Source organism: Sorex fumeus, unplaced genomic scaffold (assembly GCF_029834395.1).
Source record: "Sorex fumeus unplaced genomic scaffold, SorFum_2.1 ptg000054l, whole genome shotgun sequence".
NCBI lineage: Eukaryota > Metazoa > Chordata > Mammalia > Eulipotyphla > Soricidae > Sorex > Sorex fumeus.
Genome location: NW_026606111.1, coordinates 35,540,090 through 35,559,121, shown reverse-complemented (window position 1 = coordinate 35,559,121; position 19,032 = coordinate 35,540,090). Strand labels below are relative to the sequence as shown.

General features: G+C 35.5%; 1 protein-coding gene across 1 annotated transcript in view; it reads right to left on the bottom strand.

Moving 5' to 3' along the window:
• Positions 1-7,292: 7,292 nt before the first annotated feature.
• RFX6 (regulatory factor X6) overlaps positions 7,293-19,032 on the bottom strand; it is a 75,823-nt gene continuing 64,083 nt past the window's right edge. Inside the window, exons 12-19 of the mRNA XM_056125261.1 lie at positions 18,851-18,995; positions 17,033-17,142; positions 15,883-16,000; positions 14,160-14,282; positions 12,938-13,144; positions 11,165-11,671; positions 9,954-10,166; positions 7,293-7,468 (exon numbers count right to left, since the gene is read on the bottom strand). Coding sequence (XP_055981236.1) covers positions 7,293-7,468; positions 9,954-10,166; positions 11,165-11,671; positions 12,938-13,144; positions 14,160-14,282; positions 15,883-16,000; positions 17,033-17,142; positions 18,851-18,995 — 1,599 coding nt within the window. The remainder of the gene's footprint in view (positions 7,469-9,953; positions 10,167-11,164; positions 11,672-12,937; positions 13,145-14,159; positions 14,283-15,882; positions 16,001-17,032; positions 17,143-18,850; positions 18,996-19,032) is intronic.

Here is a 19,032-nt window from a genome sequence, read left to right as displayed (position 1 = left end):
ATAAAATTGAGCATTATCTATAATATTAACATTAAAAGATCCTTGAAAACATTTTTTACCAACAAGAAGAGAGACAAGATATCATTCTGTGATCTAACATCTTGAAATTAGTGGATGGAATCACTGGAACTCACCTTCAACTATAATCTTTCCTAGCCATTCCTAATGCATATAATCAAGGAGCTACTAAAATCTTTTGTCATTCAATAACTTCTTAATGAAAGTTCAAGTGCTTTTGAAACAGATAGGTCGTATTCTCTGCCATTTACAAATTCTAGCATTTAATTTATAATTCAATCATTGGATGAGATAGTTACAGTAACATTTTATATAAATTCATCATCTTATCTTTACCAAAGTAAAAAATGTCCTTAATACCACAATCACTGTTGTTTACTTTTCTGTAATGTTTTTGTTTAAATTTTTATAGCTCACCCAAGATTGTAAATCTCCTTTTAAAACATGGTATTAGCTGTGTATCACTCCATATAGAGTCAGCAGTACTATTGTGAGTCTTGTATGACAAATAATTCCACCCCAGTGATATGGACATCTGAGCACCTTTCCATGGTGTTTGTATATATCACTCGCATTTACCTCCTGCTGTTTTGAAAAGTTAGAACTTGGGAATTTGGATATTAAAACTCATTTTTTCTCAAAGATTTGGTCTCTTTTTCCCCTGCCCTCACCCCATGTGTGTTTTGATACCGAGTTACAAAAATAACAGTGTTCTTTATTCTCTTTTGTAGGCTATTTTGTATTTGCATGATACAAGATTTCTATTGGTTCAAAAACATAATCAGTGAGTCTCTAAGTTATTATCAACTTTTTCTAGAGAAAAGTCCCTGCTGATAGCGGCTGGTAGTAGAAATCAGGGAAACTGTAGTTTGAGTGCCAAATGAACCAGGCCTTAAGGCAAGTGGCTGAGGAAACCGGTCAGAATAGCCAGACCACAGCACTTTTGCATTTTATATAAGCAATAGCTTGAAACAGTCAGTTCTTATAATAAATAAACCACAACTTCTAAATTACTTGAAGAAAAATTTATTTATTTTTGGAGTCAGAGAAATAATACAATGAACAAGCCATCTGCCTTGCATATTGCTGACCTGGCTTGATATCTGGTACCCCAAATGTAATCTCAAGGCTCACCAGGAGTGATTCCTAAGCACAGAATAAGCCCTGAGCACCACTGGGGTGTAGACTAAAAAACAAAATTTTTTAAAAAATCATTTGCTTTTAGACACATGATATTTAAAAGTTAAGCATTGATTTTTAACTATATTAAAATTAACTCAAGCAACAGGAATAAATGTCTCAAGTACCCAAACTTTATATCCATGAAGTAATTATTTAATGATGAGTATAGATGCAGGTCTGAGAAGTATTAAATATTCTCTTCATGTAAAATAAAGATGCAGTTATAATTAATTTATGCAAGAATCACACTGCCTTTTCAGGGCCATTTGGAAATAAGGGAGATACTTTTGATTAGTACATGGCCTGAGTAAGGTAAGAAATGCTTTGGATTCAAAAGATCAATGAAACCAAGAGTTGGTTCTTCGAGAAAATTAACAAGATCGGTAAGCCTCTAGCAAAACTCACAAAGAAAGGAAGAGAGAAAACCCTAATAAACAGAATCAGAAATGAAAAGGGGGTCATTAAACAAAAACTACAGAAATTCAAAGGGTCCTCAGGGAGTACTTTGAGAAGCTTTATGCCACGGAACATCAAAACCTCGAGGAAATGGATAAATTTCTAGACTCCTACAGACTCCCAAGGCTGAACCAAGAAGACCTGGAATACCTGAACAGACCTATCACCATCAAGGAAATTGAAATGGTAATAAAAAGTCTCCCCAAGCACAAAAGTCCTGGCCCAGACAGATTCACTTCTGAATTCTTCCAAATCTTTAAAGAGGATTTACTCCCAATCCTCTTTAAGCTTTTTCACGAAATTGAAATATCAAAAACACTTCCGAACAGTTTCTACGAAGCAAATATCACACTGATACCAAAAGCAGACAGAGATACCACAAAGAAAGAGAATTACAGGCCAATATCCCTGATGAACACAGATGCAAAGATCCTCAACAACTACTAGCAAATAGAATCCAACTACTCATCAAAAAGATCATACACCATGACCAAGTAGGATTCATCCCGGGGATGCAAGGATGGTTTAACATTCGGAATCAATCAACATAATCCATCATATCAACAAAAGAAAAGGTAGAAAGCATATGATCATATCAATAGATGCAGAGAAAGCATTTGACAAGATCCAGCACCCCTTTATCATGAAAACCCTAGTCAAAATGGGCATAGAGGGGACTTTCCTCAACATAGTTAAAGCCATCTACCACAAGCCTACAGCAAGCATCATCCTCAATGTGGAAAAACTCAGAGCCTTCCCTCTAAGATCAGGGATGAGACAAGGATGCCCACTCTCTCCACTGCTGTTCAATATAGTACTGGAAGTACTTGCAATAGCGATTAGGCAAGAAAAAGATATTAAGGGCAGTCAGGTAGGAAAGGAAGAAATCAAGCTCTCACTATTCGCAGATGATATGATACTCTACTTAGAGAACCCAATAACCTCCACCAAAAAACTCCTAGAAACAATAGACTTGTATAGTAAACTTGCAGGCTATAAAATCAATACCCAAAAGTCCATGGCTTTCCTATATGCAAACAGTGAGAGAGAAGAAAGCGACATGAAAAAAACAATCCCGTGCACAATTGTGCCTCAGAAAATCAAGTACCTAGGAATCAGCTTAACTAGGGAAGTAAAGGACCTGTACAAAGAAAACTACAAAACGCTACTTCAGGAAATAAAAGAGGACATGAGGAAATGGAAAGTTATCCCCTGCTCATGGGTCGGGAGACTTAACATTGTCAAAATGGCAACACTACCGAAAGCATTGTATAAATTCAATGCAATCCCTATAAGGATATCCATGACATTCTTCAAAGAAATGGAACAAACACTCCTGAAATTTATATGGAACAATAAGCCCCCACGAATAGCTAAAGCAATTCTTGGGAAAAAAAAATGGGAGGAATCAACCTCCCTAACTTCAAGCTCTACTACAAAGCAGTAATAATTAAAACAGCATGGTACTGGAACAAAGGCAGAACTGCAGACCAATGGAACAGGGTTGAATACACTGACATCTCCCCTCAATCATATGATCATCTAATCTTTGATAAAGGTGCAAAAAATGTGGAGTAAGGAAAGCCTCTTTAACAAATTGTGCTGGCATCACTGGATGGCTACATGCAAAAAAAAAATGGGCTCAGAACTCTGCCTAATACCGTGTACAAAAGTAAGATCAAAATGGATTAAAGACCTCAACATCAGACCAGAAACTGTAAGGTACATTGAAGACAAAGTCCGCAAAACCCTCCATGACATTGAAGCTAATGGTATCTTTTTATTTTTAATTTTTTTTTATTAGTGAAACACCATGAGGTACAGTTGTAGATTTACAATTTTTTGTGCTTGGGTTTGATTATACAATGATCAGATACCCATCCCTCCACCAGTGCCCATTTTCCACCACCATGGAAAGCTAATGGTATCTTCAAGGATGCCACGCCACTGGCCGAGCAAGTGAAAACAGAGATAGATAAATGGGACTATCTTAAACTAAGAAGCTTCTGCACCTCAAAAGAAACAGTGACCAAAATACAAAGACAGTCTACAGAATAGGAAAAGATATTTGCCGAATACACATCTGACAAGGGGTTGATATCAAGGATATACAAAGTACTGGTTAAACTCCACAAGAAGAAAACATCCAACCCCATCCAAAAATGGGGCAATGAAATGAACAGAAACTTTCTCAAAGAAGAAATCCGAGTGGCAAAAAATCACATGAGAAAATGCTCTACATCATTACTCATCAGGGAGATGCAGATCAAAACCACAATGAGATACCATCTCACACCTCAGAGACTGGCCCACATTCAAAAGAACAAAAGCAACCGGTGCTGGAGCGGATGTGGTGAGAAAGGGACACTCCTTCACTGTTGGTGGGAATGCCGACTGGTTCAGCCCTTCTGGAAAACAGTATGGACGATTCTCAAAAAATTAGAAATTGAGCTCCCATTTGACCCAGCAATAGCACTCCTGGGAATATATCCCAGAGATGCAAAAATGTATAGTCGAAGTGACATCTGCACTTGTTTGTTCATTGCAGGACTCTTTACAATAGCCAGAAACTGGAAGAAACCTGAATGCCCAAGAACAGATGACTGGTTAAAGAAACTTTGGTACATCTACACAATGGAGTACTATGTAGCTGTTAGAAAGGATGAAGTCATAAAATTTACATACAAGTGGTACAACATGGAAAGTATCATGCTAAGCGAAATGAGTCAGAAAGAGAGGGATAGACATAGAAAGATTGCATTCATCTGGGGGATATACAATAACAAAATATGAGATTAATACCCAAGAATAGCTGAGATGAGCACCAAGAGGATTACTCCATAGCTTAGAGGCCAGCTGGGCATTCTAGGGGAAAGGGCAGCTCAGATAGAGAAGGGAGCACCAAATAAAGGGTGTTTGGAGGATCCTCCCAGGAGGGGAGATGCATGTTGAAAATAGACTATGGACTGAACATGTTTGCCACTCAATGCCTCTTTTGCAGACCACAACACCCAAAAGGAGAGAACAAAAGGGAATGCCTTGCCACAGAAGCAGGGTGGGATGGGGGTGGGGGTGGGGGTGGGAGGGATATTATCCATGGTGGTGGAAAGTGGACACTGATGGAGGGATGGGTATTTGATCATTGTATAATCGAAACCCAAGCACAAAAAATTGTAAATCTACAACTGTACTTCATGGTGTTTCACTAATAAAAAGAAAAAAAAATTTTAAGAAAATTAAAAAAAAAAGAAATGCTTTGGAGTTTAGTCTTTAAGAGCCAGTAATATTAATCTTGTGCAATATGCAGAATAGTCCTGCTAAAACCAAGAACTGTCCTATTGACACGTCTGATCTGAGATTCACTTTTATACATATATTGCAGAGAAATTTAAGTTTCATTGCTGGCCCTGAAGGATGTGGGGTAAGTTGGTCTCCTTAGCATCAAAAGCCGTGGATGTTCAGACCTTCTCCCAGATTCAGATTATCTTTCTTTCCTCATTTACAAAGTAGGACTCAATTAATGCATTAAATGCAAACAAGGTTAATAAAAACCTCGTGGGACTAGAGCAATAGTACAATGTGTAGGGCACTTGCCCTACATGTGGCCAACCAGAGATCCATCTCCTGCCTTCCTTATAATTCCCAGAGTAATTCCTGAATGCACAGCCAGGAGTAAACCCTGTGAACTTCCAGTTGTGGCCCAAAAAGGCAAAAAGAACAAAGGGAAAACAATTTCAGAACCTCTATTAACAGATCTTTCCCTTCATGGAAGGGTGCTCACCCAGCAGTGTTCAATGCACTGAAGTTCCTCCTGGTGGTGAGCAAACCGAACCTGCACTTCCTGTATGCAAATGTGCTCTTGCACATTGATCTGTCTTTCCAGCTTTGATATAATCATTTTCTTCTTCTCATATCTAACTTGCCATGTACTATCTGAAATGGTGCTCCCTCCAACTGCTGCTAATGTTCTCTAAACACCACTTTCTCTATGTCGTTTTTTCACACAAAATTTTCAGAGAGCTTCTTATTCTATCACATTACTCCATCCATCAAAAATTACTCTCCATATGGGAAATTTATATATCATAATTTTCTTTTAATATTTTTCCATATTGTATGACAATTTTTACATTAGATACTGAAAATATATATAGATATTTCATTGATAGGCAGTGGAAATTTGTTTTTAACTTTCAATACATACCCAAACACTTAAGGATGTTTTGTTTACTATTTCAGTTATTAATTTTTTTCTCCTGTGTATTATTACATTATTACTATAGCAAAGGAGAAAATATTCATTTTTTTACTTCCCATGATTTTTCAGTGATGAATTTTTTTCCAGTAAATTAGCTCATAAACTAGATTTTACTAAAACACACTGCTAAGAAAATGGCAGCAACACTCAGATGAATCCACAAATTATTGTTTATTGCTTGCTGAAACAGTTCTACAGTCTGTCATTACCAAAGTACATCATAATGTATAGTGAGAACTTGAGACTTATGACCCTTTTATAATATATCTGGAACTTATGTTATAATCCAACCACTGAAACAAATAATACAAGGACTGCTATAATACTACAGGAGAAGCCTGTAATATTACTGGAAGTTTCCCATTATAAACTATGAGTCTTAAAATAAGTCTTTCACTTAGTACATATTTCAAAAGAAGAAATAGAATACGATGTATGGTTTATCAAATTGCATTAATTTGTATGTAATTCTTCACTCCTAAATTAACTTTGAAACCAGATGATTCATGAACATTCATTTACTCCTAATTTATAAACAAAGTACTTGATTAAAGACTTTTTTCCAAATCTATAAAATTTCAGTCTACAAGACATAATTTCTTAATATATATGCATGATATAATATGCAAATATTATTAAATTACAGTGTTCTGACAAGCTTCACTTTAATTTAATCCAAAGAAGCTTTTGCCTGAAATTTCTCAATGTTCTTTAGGAAATAGTATCAGTCCTTAGAGCAGCCAAGCCTTTAAAAATATTCCCATACATTATTTTTTTATTTCTTTTCTTTATTAAATAAAGCAGGAAAAACACTTATAATCTCCTTTCAGTTACATAGAATTGGAATACTGCTATGTAACAAAAATTATTGAACAAATGTACAGGAATTGGAAGTCAAGCAACTTTGGTCTAAGCTGAATTGAATTCACATTGTAAACATTTCCATAGGAGGTAGTACATACACATTTGACTTTTTGTCAAATAAGGAGTAGTAAACAACAATTTTGAGATCCAAATAAATTAGAGGCATTTAAAAAGCATTAAATAAACTTTTCTCTTTTTTTCAGAATCCAAGGATGAAATGGCACACAGATTTTCAATAAATTAATATATGAAATAGTGAATTTTCATAGTTGAAATGTCTGCATTTTTCAAAGCTCCACTGGTTTCATAACTCTTGAAACTATGATTAATAATGATCACATTTTAAACAATTTGTGTGCAAGACAAATTGCAAGTATATCCAGCATTATAGTTGTCCATATGTTTGTGCCAGTGACTACTAGAAAAACGATGTCTGGTCACAGCATGTCTTATTTTCTTTACTAGGTAATAGTTGAGCAGTAGTGATTTTTCAACCCAACTCCATACTGTTGGTTTAAGTGCCTCCAGCTGCTGTACCCATGAACACAGTGTTGATTGGTGGTAAGGAAGACACCATTTCTCTACTGTTTGGTCCATGGTTATCCAGGGTTTCTTGAGCTGGATACTGATTGGATGCTCCATACATACATTGAGATGAGGATGAAGGAATTGAGGTTTGTAAGCTGGATGCTGTAAGGAAAAATAAAATCACCAACTGAAAAATGATGGCTGTTTTCTTGTTTATGCAAACATCACTCATTTTCATAAAAACCTCTGTATTTAATTTTGCATTTAGCACACATATTTATACTAAGTTTGGTTATATATGACTTTTCAGAGACATTCTTTTACTCCATTTTCTCTTTTGCTAGTCTCCCAGAAAATATTTCTTTTTTACTTTTTCAATGAAAACTCAATTTCAAACTTAGATAAATTTAGATAATCCCCTAACAGTTATATCCCTAATGTACTGCTTTCTCTTTGCATCTCAACTACTGTTCAAACCACCATCTTCTATTACTGAGACCAATGCAGTAACACCTCAACAAGTCTAATGCTCTTCACTATATCCTCTAACCCTCCAAAGGACAACCTGAGTCACCTAGTTGCAGTGTGTTCTTATATTCTACATTGATTTCCCAATACTTTTTAATAAAATTCAAAGTCCATGTCCCTGTTAATATGTACGTGAATTAATCCCTGTCTTCTAATTTATTTTACTCTACTCTCTTCTTCCTCCCCAAGACTCAAAACACACTGCCCTTTTCCCTACTCATTGAGCGTTCCAAACTTGTTTCTAGACTCAATTTGCTTGCAGTTTCTTCTACCTAGAGTGCTATTATCAAATCACTGCATCACTGTCCTTTTCTTTCCATCTCTCCTCACTCAGCTTTCAATTAAAATATTTACACCTCACTGTGTTTTCTCCAACTACCTTACCTAAAGCAGTCCCCTCCTTACTATGTAAAATTTGACCCTAGTGACATGACTTTGGGACCTGAAATTATGTTTTCAATGCAATTATTTAATATATGCATTGTCTTATAGCCTCCTTCTGGGATGTAAACATTCTAAAAGCAAGAAATCTGTCCTGATGATCAAACATTTTCACACTTAGAATGAAATGTTTCATAATAGGTTCTCAAAAGATTTAACTACTGACTCACACTACATTTGCTGTATTTAGGTCATTATCCTCTCATTTGTTTTTTTCTTATTTTTGGAACTACTATCTTCTCTGTCACTATGCACCAGGTTTTAATAACTAAGAAAAGAGATATTGGATCTCACTCCCCTTGTACTCTAATTCCTCTTTCCAATCTGAAGCTCTCTTTGTAATTTACCTAAGTCAACACTGACAATAAAGCCAAGAATCTACCCTATACCCAATCTATGTTCCATCAAGCTTACATTATCTCTACAAGTAAACAGAACTAATAGTAACACTAGCGACACGGTACATTTTAGTCTTGTGGTAAGGAAACTTCCTGAAGTGGAATTTTCTGCTTCATTAGAGTAACCTAGAAGCAATGACCATCTGTAGATAATATGAGTTGCTCTAGTTGACTACTCAGGGAGCAGCTGTGAGGGTCACGGAGAGGAAGAAGTGCTTCCTATTTAATTATTGGAAAACATGCTGAGTGAGGAGAGATGGAATTTATCTCTCTTTCTGCTACACTGTGGTTGGATGTCATGATCTTTATGTCTGTTAATATTTCACTGGAAGATTGCATCTATTTTATATAATCAATATCATTATATAATCATTATATAATCAGATATAGATATACTTTTCATGTGACACATCATTGATAATTTTAGAAGTCAAATCTATACATAAGCTTTTGTCCATTTTCAAATCACCCTTTTACTCTGTGAATGACACTTGCTGGGTACTGATGGTGCATCTAGTACATTGCAGAATTTTCTGAAAGGATTACTAACTAGCTGAAATAAAATGTGAAGGAACTTCATGGCAAACATACTGTTCTATTTATTTTTACTTAAAATATCATAAAGCAATAGAAATAACAGGGGTGTAAATCATACTTAAAATGAAATTGAGGGCCCCAATAAGGGATATTATTGTTTAAAGTTGGACTGATTTTGGTTGCTAAGGGAAATTATACGGTCTTGGAATTATCTTTAGGTCTCACAGTGGTAATGAGTATGAGAAGACATCATTATGATCTTCAAAAACTATGTCTATTAGACTACACTTGACAACTGTATCATTTTTACACATGCAATATATGCCAGCAATTCTTTTTTTTTTTTTAAAAAAATGCACATCTAGGGGGCTGGAGCAATAGCACAACAGGTAAGGCATTTGCCTTGCAAGTGACCAACCTAGGTTTGATTCCCAGCATCCCATATGGTCCCCTGAGCACCACCAGGGGTAATTCCTGAGTGCATGAGCCAGGAGTAACCCCTGTGCATCACCAGGTATGACGCAAAAAGCAAAAAAAAAAATTCACATCTAGCAATAGATTCCACAATAATACATACACACTGAAAAACTCTAAGCCCAATACCAACAGCCACAAAACTATGAGATCAGTTGTGGAGATATAAGTGCCCCTTTCACCTCAACTCAGCCTCTCCAAACTCATGCTCCATACCAAAAGTTTACCTTTTTTTAAAAGTATTACGAAGAACCAGTAAAAGAATTTACCTACTGCTGGAGTTCTACAAGTAATAGATGGTGATGTTTCTGCATAAAATGAACCAGTCTGCTTTCTACTACTGTCATCTAAAATGTTGAGTGGATCATGGATATCACTGTAGGTAGGTAGTGAGCGAACACTGCTGATGACAGACACATGTTGATTAACCATCGAGCCAAGTCTATGAGACTCTGGGTAGTTTATATTACTTCCGTAGTATCCTATATAACAAAAACATCAAGAATGTGTTAATGTATTATGAAGAATATAGCATGAAGATAGACAAAGATAAATTAATGGAGTATATCCCTAAAGATGGCATACTACAAAAATATATCCAAATCTACATTTACTATAGAATTGGATTTGTACTTAGATATGAACATGGTTCACTATGCTTTTTCGTTTTTAATAAAATAAACATGAGTCATCTTATTACTATTTTGAGACAAAGATTACACCTTTCCCATATCCCATTATGAAACTAACAAGAACCACCTATAAAGTAAAAAGGGTTCGATTAGCTTCTCTCACAAAGATGGCACATTCTATAAAGTACTGATTTTATTTATGGATTAATATTTCTAGGATAACTGGCCTACACTTCAGGGAAACGAATGAAAAATACTAAAGAGAGCTTATTTAGTGGCTGAAGGAGTTCATAAGTCTTTCCAACCCTTAACCATGATGTATTTTATCATTGCAATATGAGGAATGGTTTTCATCCTAATTTTTATAGTTTAAAGTATCTTCAAATGTTTTTGAACACAGAACTTCTTTGCAGTTGCTAGGATTAGAAATAAAAATGTGAACGTCAATTTCTTTTCATGCATGCATATTTTGAAAGGAGATTTCATAAAGTTTTAAGAGTTAAGGAGATAGGGGCTGGAATGGTAGCACAGCGGGGAGGGTGTTTGCTTTGCACGCAGCTGACCCAGGTTCGGTTCCCAGCATTCCATATGGTCCCCCAAGCACCATCAGGAGTAATTCGTGAGTGCAAAGCCAGAAGTAGCCCCTGTGCATTGCTGGGTGTGACCCCCCAAAAAATTAAGGAGATAAATGTTTATGAAATATATATTAGCTTCAAATTATTAATTCTACATGATCTCTACAAGCTTTACATTGGAAGAAACACTATATAGGAGAGGTGAAACTCAATGTCTGATTTTGCTGTATTGCCATATCAAAAGTCAGGAAAAAATATTTAAAATATCAGTACCATTAGGTGAATTAGAAGGTAATGTTGCTCCTTGACAGTTGGCAGCTCCTGTGTTGTTCAAGAAATTGAAACTTCCTGTATTTAAAAACTGCATAGCATGTGAATCTTGGCCATGTGGGGATGGTCCATAACCAGAAGGTGGCCGAGAACTATACGGAGATCCAGCACAGCTGCCACTGAAGAAATCTCTAGAAAATTGCTGTTCACTCCAGGCCACACACCGACCATGCTCTGGTCGATGAGGATAGAGTCCTGATGATGGGTGGGGCTGTGCTCTAAACGCAGTCTGATAGTTAGCATTGGTCCCATAAAAGTCATGGCTGGCTTGAGTAGGATAAACAGGCTCTGAGTATGTAGAGCAGTGTGTGGGGGCAGGCAGCACTGGACCTACACTTGGGGGTCTCCCTGCCATTGGTCCCTGGTTAATGACACTTCCTCTGCTTGCCATAGCAGGAGAAATGGGTGGGGTCATCAGATGACCAGTGTTCTGGGAAAGCTCCATTGGACCTGAAAAAAATATTTTTCATTACTGGAATATTAAAAGTTAAATTCATATGTTTTAAAAGTATTCAAAATATTACTATAAACTTTTATCCAACTTACTCATTTCTATTCTCCAAAAATAACAAGTAGGCAACACCAAAATTCTGGGATTATAAAACAGCATAACGGTACACATATATTCACAAGAGTACAGGCTTGTGGAGTTAGTGATTATTGTAAAAGTCTGGAAGGCTTCATGTTTTCATAGATTATAAAGATAATTTGAGTTCAACATTATATATATATATTCTTTTGCTTTTTGGATCACACCTGGAGACACACAGGGTTTACTCCTGGATTTGCACTCAGGAATTATTCCTGGCAGTGCTCAGGGGACCATATGGGATGCTGGGAATTGAACCTGGGTCAGATACGTGCAAGGCAAAAGCCCTATCCACTGTGCTATCACTCTAGCCCCAACATTGTAATTCTTAACAGAAAATTGACTATTGATATCCCCAAAAGTCAAAATAAATAGCACTTCTTTACCCTCAGAATATATAAAGATTTTATATTTTGGTAATTTTCTTCTACTAAGTTTCACTAATTGGATATATTTCTTGATAAAATTTAGTGTCAAAAGTGTCGGGCCTGTGTTAATAATAGTATTAATACAAAATCATGAACAACAGTTGTTAAAAATCACAAAAATATTAAACTTTTAATCTAAGCCAGTTAGAATGACTTTATTTATTTATTTATTTATTTATTTTGCTCTTGAGATGCCTTGAAGATACTTTAAGAAAAGCAGAGAAGACACTCCACTCTGGAGTTGCCCACATCCCAACTCTGGGTGTGTAGTGTCTTTTTTATAGCAAAGCTTCTTAAACTGTGGGTTGTGATCCCTTATAGTATTGTGTAACAATGTGGATGTTGTGAAAAATCTGACCCACAAAATTTCTGACCCCGCAATAAAAATTCATGAGGACATGGTGTTTCTAGCAGCACTTGCCCAGTATTAAAAAGGAGTCACAAGTGGAAAGTACTTAAGAAGCAGTTTTCCAGCACTCCATGGGTTGGTCCATGTTGTTTAGGGCATAAATTTCCATTATTTTTTATCCTTCTTCTTGCTCTCTAGAGAACTGCACATTCTCCTTAGAATGAGTATTTTTCCTCAGAGGAAGGAAGGGAGGGAGGGAGGGAGGGAGGGTGGGAGGGAGGGAGGGAGGGAAACTATATTCCTGAAAGACACTGAGATTCAAGAGATTTTCAGTGTGTTTCACAGCATACCTGGGAGTGGCATGTTGTCTGTATTCCCAGCAGGGAACGGGTGCAGAGCAGATACTACAGTTCCTGGTTGGCTGGAGGGCAGAGGAAGATAATTTGTTTCCACATGACTTTCATTCTTCACAGAGTCACTGGATACAGTACTCCCTTTATTACGGTTGGCCAGAAAACAAGAACTCGGAGAAGCAGTAAAAGCAGCTTTACTTGCATCTGGAAAAAAGGTGTTTATTATTTTTTTTTAATTTAGAGAGCTAAACTATTCCCAAATTCCTAGTAATTAAGCTTAAGGAAAACAAAATGAAAATATTTTAATTTGTGTCATAAATCTGTAAACTGGGAAATGTTTTCAATAGGAAGGAATGCAGGCAGGTCTTGGCAGTTTTAACAAATTTGATTTACTATATATTTGTTGATGGGAATGCTCTCCTAAATGTACTTCAAAGTCCTCTATGTACTAAATAGTCTTCAGAATGCAAGTCACTAACTCTAAAATCTAAATAAATGTGTTATCTTTTCTAAGACTACACAGAATTTATACTGCCCAGATTAAAGCACCATACACAATATCTGAATTACAGTTAGTTTTTGTGTCAGAATTACTTCTTAATATAAATCAGAAGAACTTTATTTATGTTTTCTTTTCCATTTTTGGGTCACACCCAGCAATGCACAAGGGTTACTCCTAGCTTGGCTCTCAGGAATTACTCATGGTGGTGCTCAGGGGACCATATGGGATGCTGGGAATAGAACCCGGGTCAGCTACGTGCAAGGCAAACGCCCTACCCAATGTGCTTTTGCTCCAACCCCGAACTTAGATTTATCTTTAATCAGCGTTTCCAGTAAAGTGCTTTCCAGTATTCTGTGTATAAATGAAGGAAAGAAAAATAGAGCTCTACTGTATTGTTAGACTGTGTTAGTTGTGGCATCTTTTAAGGGAAACTCTGATTTTTTTTTTTTATTTATTTATTGAATCACTGTGGGAAAGGTTACAAAGCTTTCAGGTTTATGTCTCAGTCATGGAAATATCAAATACATTTCCCTTTACCAATACTTATTTTTTCCCATGAAGAACCCCAATAAAACCCCACCCCCCACCCCTCCCCGTCCCTGTCAGGCAGATGAATTCTAGAAACTCTGATTTTTATAAACCTATTTAGCAAGTGTACTGAAAATTTCTTGAAGTTCCACCATAAATATTCCAAAAATATATACATTTTTAACCTACCAGAATTTTTCATGTATTTGTCCAATAAATTTTGTAGCTCCTGCTCTTTATCATTATTAAACTGGGTCTCCATAGCCAGAAGAATGTATTCATCAAGAAGCATTCGGATCAAATGGAAAGAACCTTTTATATGGATTGGGAATAAGGAAAGAAATCAGAGAATGGAAAAAAAGGGAGAAAAAGTCGAGTTATCTTTGTGACCATCTCACTACACTCTACAAGGAGCAACTGAAATAAACAAATACTTGTTGGACTTTAAATGACCTGCTAAGACCAACATGCTTAACTTGGGTCTCTAATCTTTTTCTGTACTGCCTGCCTAGCTCACTGTGTGTACTGTCCTGCCAACTCTTTGGCCACTAATTACATCAAAGGAAAATACGGATGAAAGTGAGACACGCTTTATGCTTTAAGAGGGCACACATTGGAGTGTGATAAAGTTTAACCTGGGGAGAATGAGCTCTACTCTGCTCTATTTCTGTTTACTTTGTACTAAATAATTAGACAATGGCCATCATGGTCTGAAAGAAGTTATCAAGTAAGATGTCTATCTTACCTGATACAAAATACTCTTTGATTTGAAAAATGCAAAACAATAATTTTCAGGTGGAAGATGTCACAGGAAACCTTTCTTTAATTATTGCCAGTACAAACCTGTTTCATAACAAAACAGGCTTCAATGTTGTATATTTTAAGAAACCTTGAATATGAGCTGAATTTTTTAAAGAGTGACAATAAATTTTGTGTCTTCTTTAATACAACTCAGGTTTTAAAATCTTTTTCCACTAAAAATGAGCTTAAAACAATGTACTGTAGCCAATTAAAATATAGTTTATAATGTAAAGACTTCAAATTCAACTCTCTGAATCATTACCATTTCTCTACGAATTTATCATTATATATAAAAATAAGAACTCAGATAATTTAAAAGAAGATGAGATATTCAGTGTTTATAGGGTACACTCCTTGCCAGTTCTTAGGGGATGGCAGTAGTTAGGGACCACCAAGACTATACCTGGAGATGCTGAGACTGGGGGTGGGGTATGTGATGCAAGAGAACCAACTCAGACACAACTCAGGACCACTCACAAGTAAGGCATGTGTCCCTACCACTTGGACCATATCCCATGTCTAAAGATATCCAACACTTGAAAAAGCAAACTTGAATCAATCTGTTCATAAGTCATGTAGGTTAGAAAAGATGATGCAGTAATCTTTTCAACTGTGTTTCTAAATTGTTCTTTGATACCTGCAATGTTACTATGTGAGTTCTTCGAAGAAACACAAAAATATGCACTATTTCAATGAGTAGTGCCTTTGGTAAATATTGTATTAACTACTGCCTGTTTAACAAAACTTTTTATTGGCATTGATGGAATGTAATAATAATACAAGTGAGATTCATCAAATCCTTTCTAGGCATAGGCAATACTTTTTCATGTGGATTATCCCACTAAAATCCCTCCAAAACCTTCTGAAACGAGACCGTCCCCCCACTTCTCTACAGTGAGTAGACAAACTTGGGAAAATCCCAGAGAGATAAGCACTGTTAGAATTTAACTCTTCGTGTGATCTAAAGTCAGACTCATAGCTGCCATTCTTGACATTCAGATCCAGTTTGAAAAGTAACGGTGCCACAATGCTTAATGATTATTAAGAAACATGACTAGAAAATAGAGGATGTTAGTCATTTAAGAAAAGTCTTATAAAGCATGTAAGATACCAAAACTGGATGCATTGTTCAAGGTGAGATTATGCATTACTCGAGCACCGAAAAAGCTCCACTTCAGCAAAAAGTCTTGAGCCCTCTTCTTTAATGACCTTCCATTTTGTTTACTGGTCTAAAAAGGAAAGGACAAACACAAAATTATAAAATATGTCATCTCTTAACTCTATGAATCATATCACAAACAAAAGATAGATAAAGCTATATAAAAAATGGACAGATGGCAAGGCACACCACCTATCACATCAAAGTAGATGATCTATCAGAGATTTCAATTTTAGTCTATCTTTGCTGTCATTTTTTAAGGTTAATAGAGTAGTTGTTATCTAATTGAATTAACAGAATATAAATAATTCATAAAAATTTTATATTTAATTCTTCTTTGACAAAACTAAAAAGAACAGGCAAAGTGTGAACAAAAGGTTATATATTTCTGTGAATGATTAACTCTGACTTCTCTGGTTCTGAATGATAATCTGTTTTCTTTCCAGGAGAAAAAAAAGTCCCTACACTATAACTAGTTTCCTTGATATGGAATGGCTAACACCGAACAGTGATGGATATATTTGTTCTTATTGCCTTGTTTCATGATGGATGACTTGAAGGTTAACTGAAAGAACTGAAGCAACTACACAGAAAACACAAAATACCGAACTCCTGGAATTCAAAAATGTCAATACTAAATACCATATTTGTTTTCAACATTTGTTTTTTTATAAGATATCTATTCAGAAAAGGGCTATATCTAACTTCTAACTTCAACTACTGATGTTATGTTGCTGTAACTTAATTATTACTGGTGAGACATGATTTACAATAATGTTAATGTTTATACATTTGGTAAACAAAGTTATTGCACCCCACTCACTGTCCTTATGCCTTTTGACTGATAAGAAACGGTGTAAGTTCTGTACCCCTTGATCAAGAAACAATAGAATTAAAATATATATCCAGTGGACTCAAATCTAACAAAGTCTTAATTTTGATATTTGGACTGCCCAATTTGTATAGGTTTAAAAATCTTTTCAAGGTAATTTCACACATATCCTTCCACCTTCACTTACCAGTCAAGAAGGTATTAAGGTATAAGCATTTACTCAGAACAAAAATATTTGTTTATTTTCTGAATCTGTCATTGATAAAGTACCTTAATAACTCTCTGTTCTACTACGGTATCCAGCCATTCAATAAAAGCTTCCACAGTGGCGTTTTTCTTAAGGAGATCTTTCAGTTCTTGGAACACTATGATAGAATCATCTACCGTAGAAAACATTTAAGAAATCAGAATATTATACTCTACATTGAAACCAAGAAAAATTAAATTTAAAACCGTTTTGAATTTTACATAAGGAAAAGATAGGTATAGTTAACTAAATATGTCTAAAGAATTAATCTTCTCTTTTGAAAACAATGGCTAAGAAATTTACAGTGCTTTATTCTTCAAAATTTTTATTCTAAATATATGTCAAAATATGTAGAAACTGGTTTATGCAAATATGTAATACCAGAGAAAATGGTCAATAAAATTGATTATTTTGAATTCCAGAATTTTATAAAAAGCAACAGATCCATTGGAAGGCAAGGACTAAATTAAGCTGTTTGCTGATTTTCTGCCTTCTGAATATAGCCTTCATCTCTAACAAAAATTAAATTCTGCATTGCAGAATTAAACTGCACACATGAGTAATACTTTACCATAAAAAAACCTAAAGAGAACAGTTAGAACTATAATTTTATCAAAGGAAGTTTACAGACTCTCAAAGGGTAATATAATTTTTTTCACCAAATTGAAGGTAGGATTGAAACTGGACTGTTCCCAGAATGAGTTTATGCATATTTTCCTTCTTACAGAAAAAAAGGGAGGGGAAAATAGCTGGTTGATATTCCTTGGAAACTGAGTTGGCTTGTCTAGTTACATATTGATTTTGTAAATTTTGTCAGAGAATCCACACCTTAGCATGGAATTTCTACTTCGAGAAACAGTATTGTGTTGAGATACCACTTATTATGCATCATGCACCATATGTAGCCAAAAGGGTAAAATGTATGGAAATATGTATGCCTGTAATGTGAAACCAGAAACAAATCTCACAAAATTTTAAACAATTGTGATTATTTTAGGGTTATTTACATTTTGGTTATTTCTAAGAAGCATGAGTGATTGTGGATAGCTTACTTTCTTCTATTTTCCACATTATACAGGTTTCCTACAATAAATACATTTTTAAGGGATTGTTTCTTTTTATTTAAAATTTGCTTCTAGATTTCTTTTTTAAAAATCACACCTGGCTTTGCTCAGGGCTTACTCCTGGCTCTGCATCCGGGGATTATTTTCGGTGGGGCTTGAGGACCATACTGGATGCCAGGAACTGAATCAAGGTTGCATACAAAGCCAAGGCCCTACCCACTGCACTATCCCTACCCACTGTGGTATCTCTCCAGCACATAGATTTATGTTTCCTTATGCACTGATTATCTTATTTTTAGCAATCTTTGTTTGAGGAAATACCATATTACTCCACTGTGTTCTCTTTATAACTTTGTCAAAATTAATTTGCATGGAAATATATTTCTGTGTCCTCCAAAAAATAAAAATAAATAAAATGTTTCCATAAACCAAATTTTCTCAAATAGATGAGTTATTTGAAAATATGTAGAGATGGAGATATTTCTGATTAGAGACTTTTTAAAAAAATTTTAATTAGTGAAACACCATGAGGTACAATTGTAGTTACAATTTTTTGTTTTTGGGTTTCAATAATACAATGATCAAATACCCATCCCTCCACCAGTGCCCATTTTCCACCACCATGGATAATATCTCTCCCACCCCCATCCCCCCCTTCCACCCTATACTTGCACCTAATGGATATAAATCAGAATACTAAATACTGTTGCTCCCAAAGTTAATCAAATCCATACTGCCAGGATTGGGAAACCCTTTCTAAACAGACAGAAAACTCACTTTCAGTGTAGATATCAGATTCAGCATCGGTGCTGCCTGAAATGGTGAGAAGGGCCTGCGATCCAATACTGTTCAAGTCAACCTTTTCAATATCAGACACCATTGAATTCACAACATGTTGGTCAAAGAGAGCTGGTCTAGCAATCTGCATAGATAAAGTAAAAAACTAAATTATAACACTA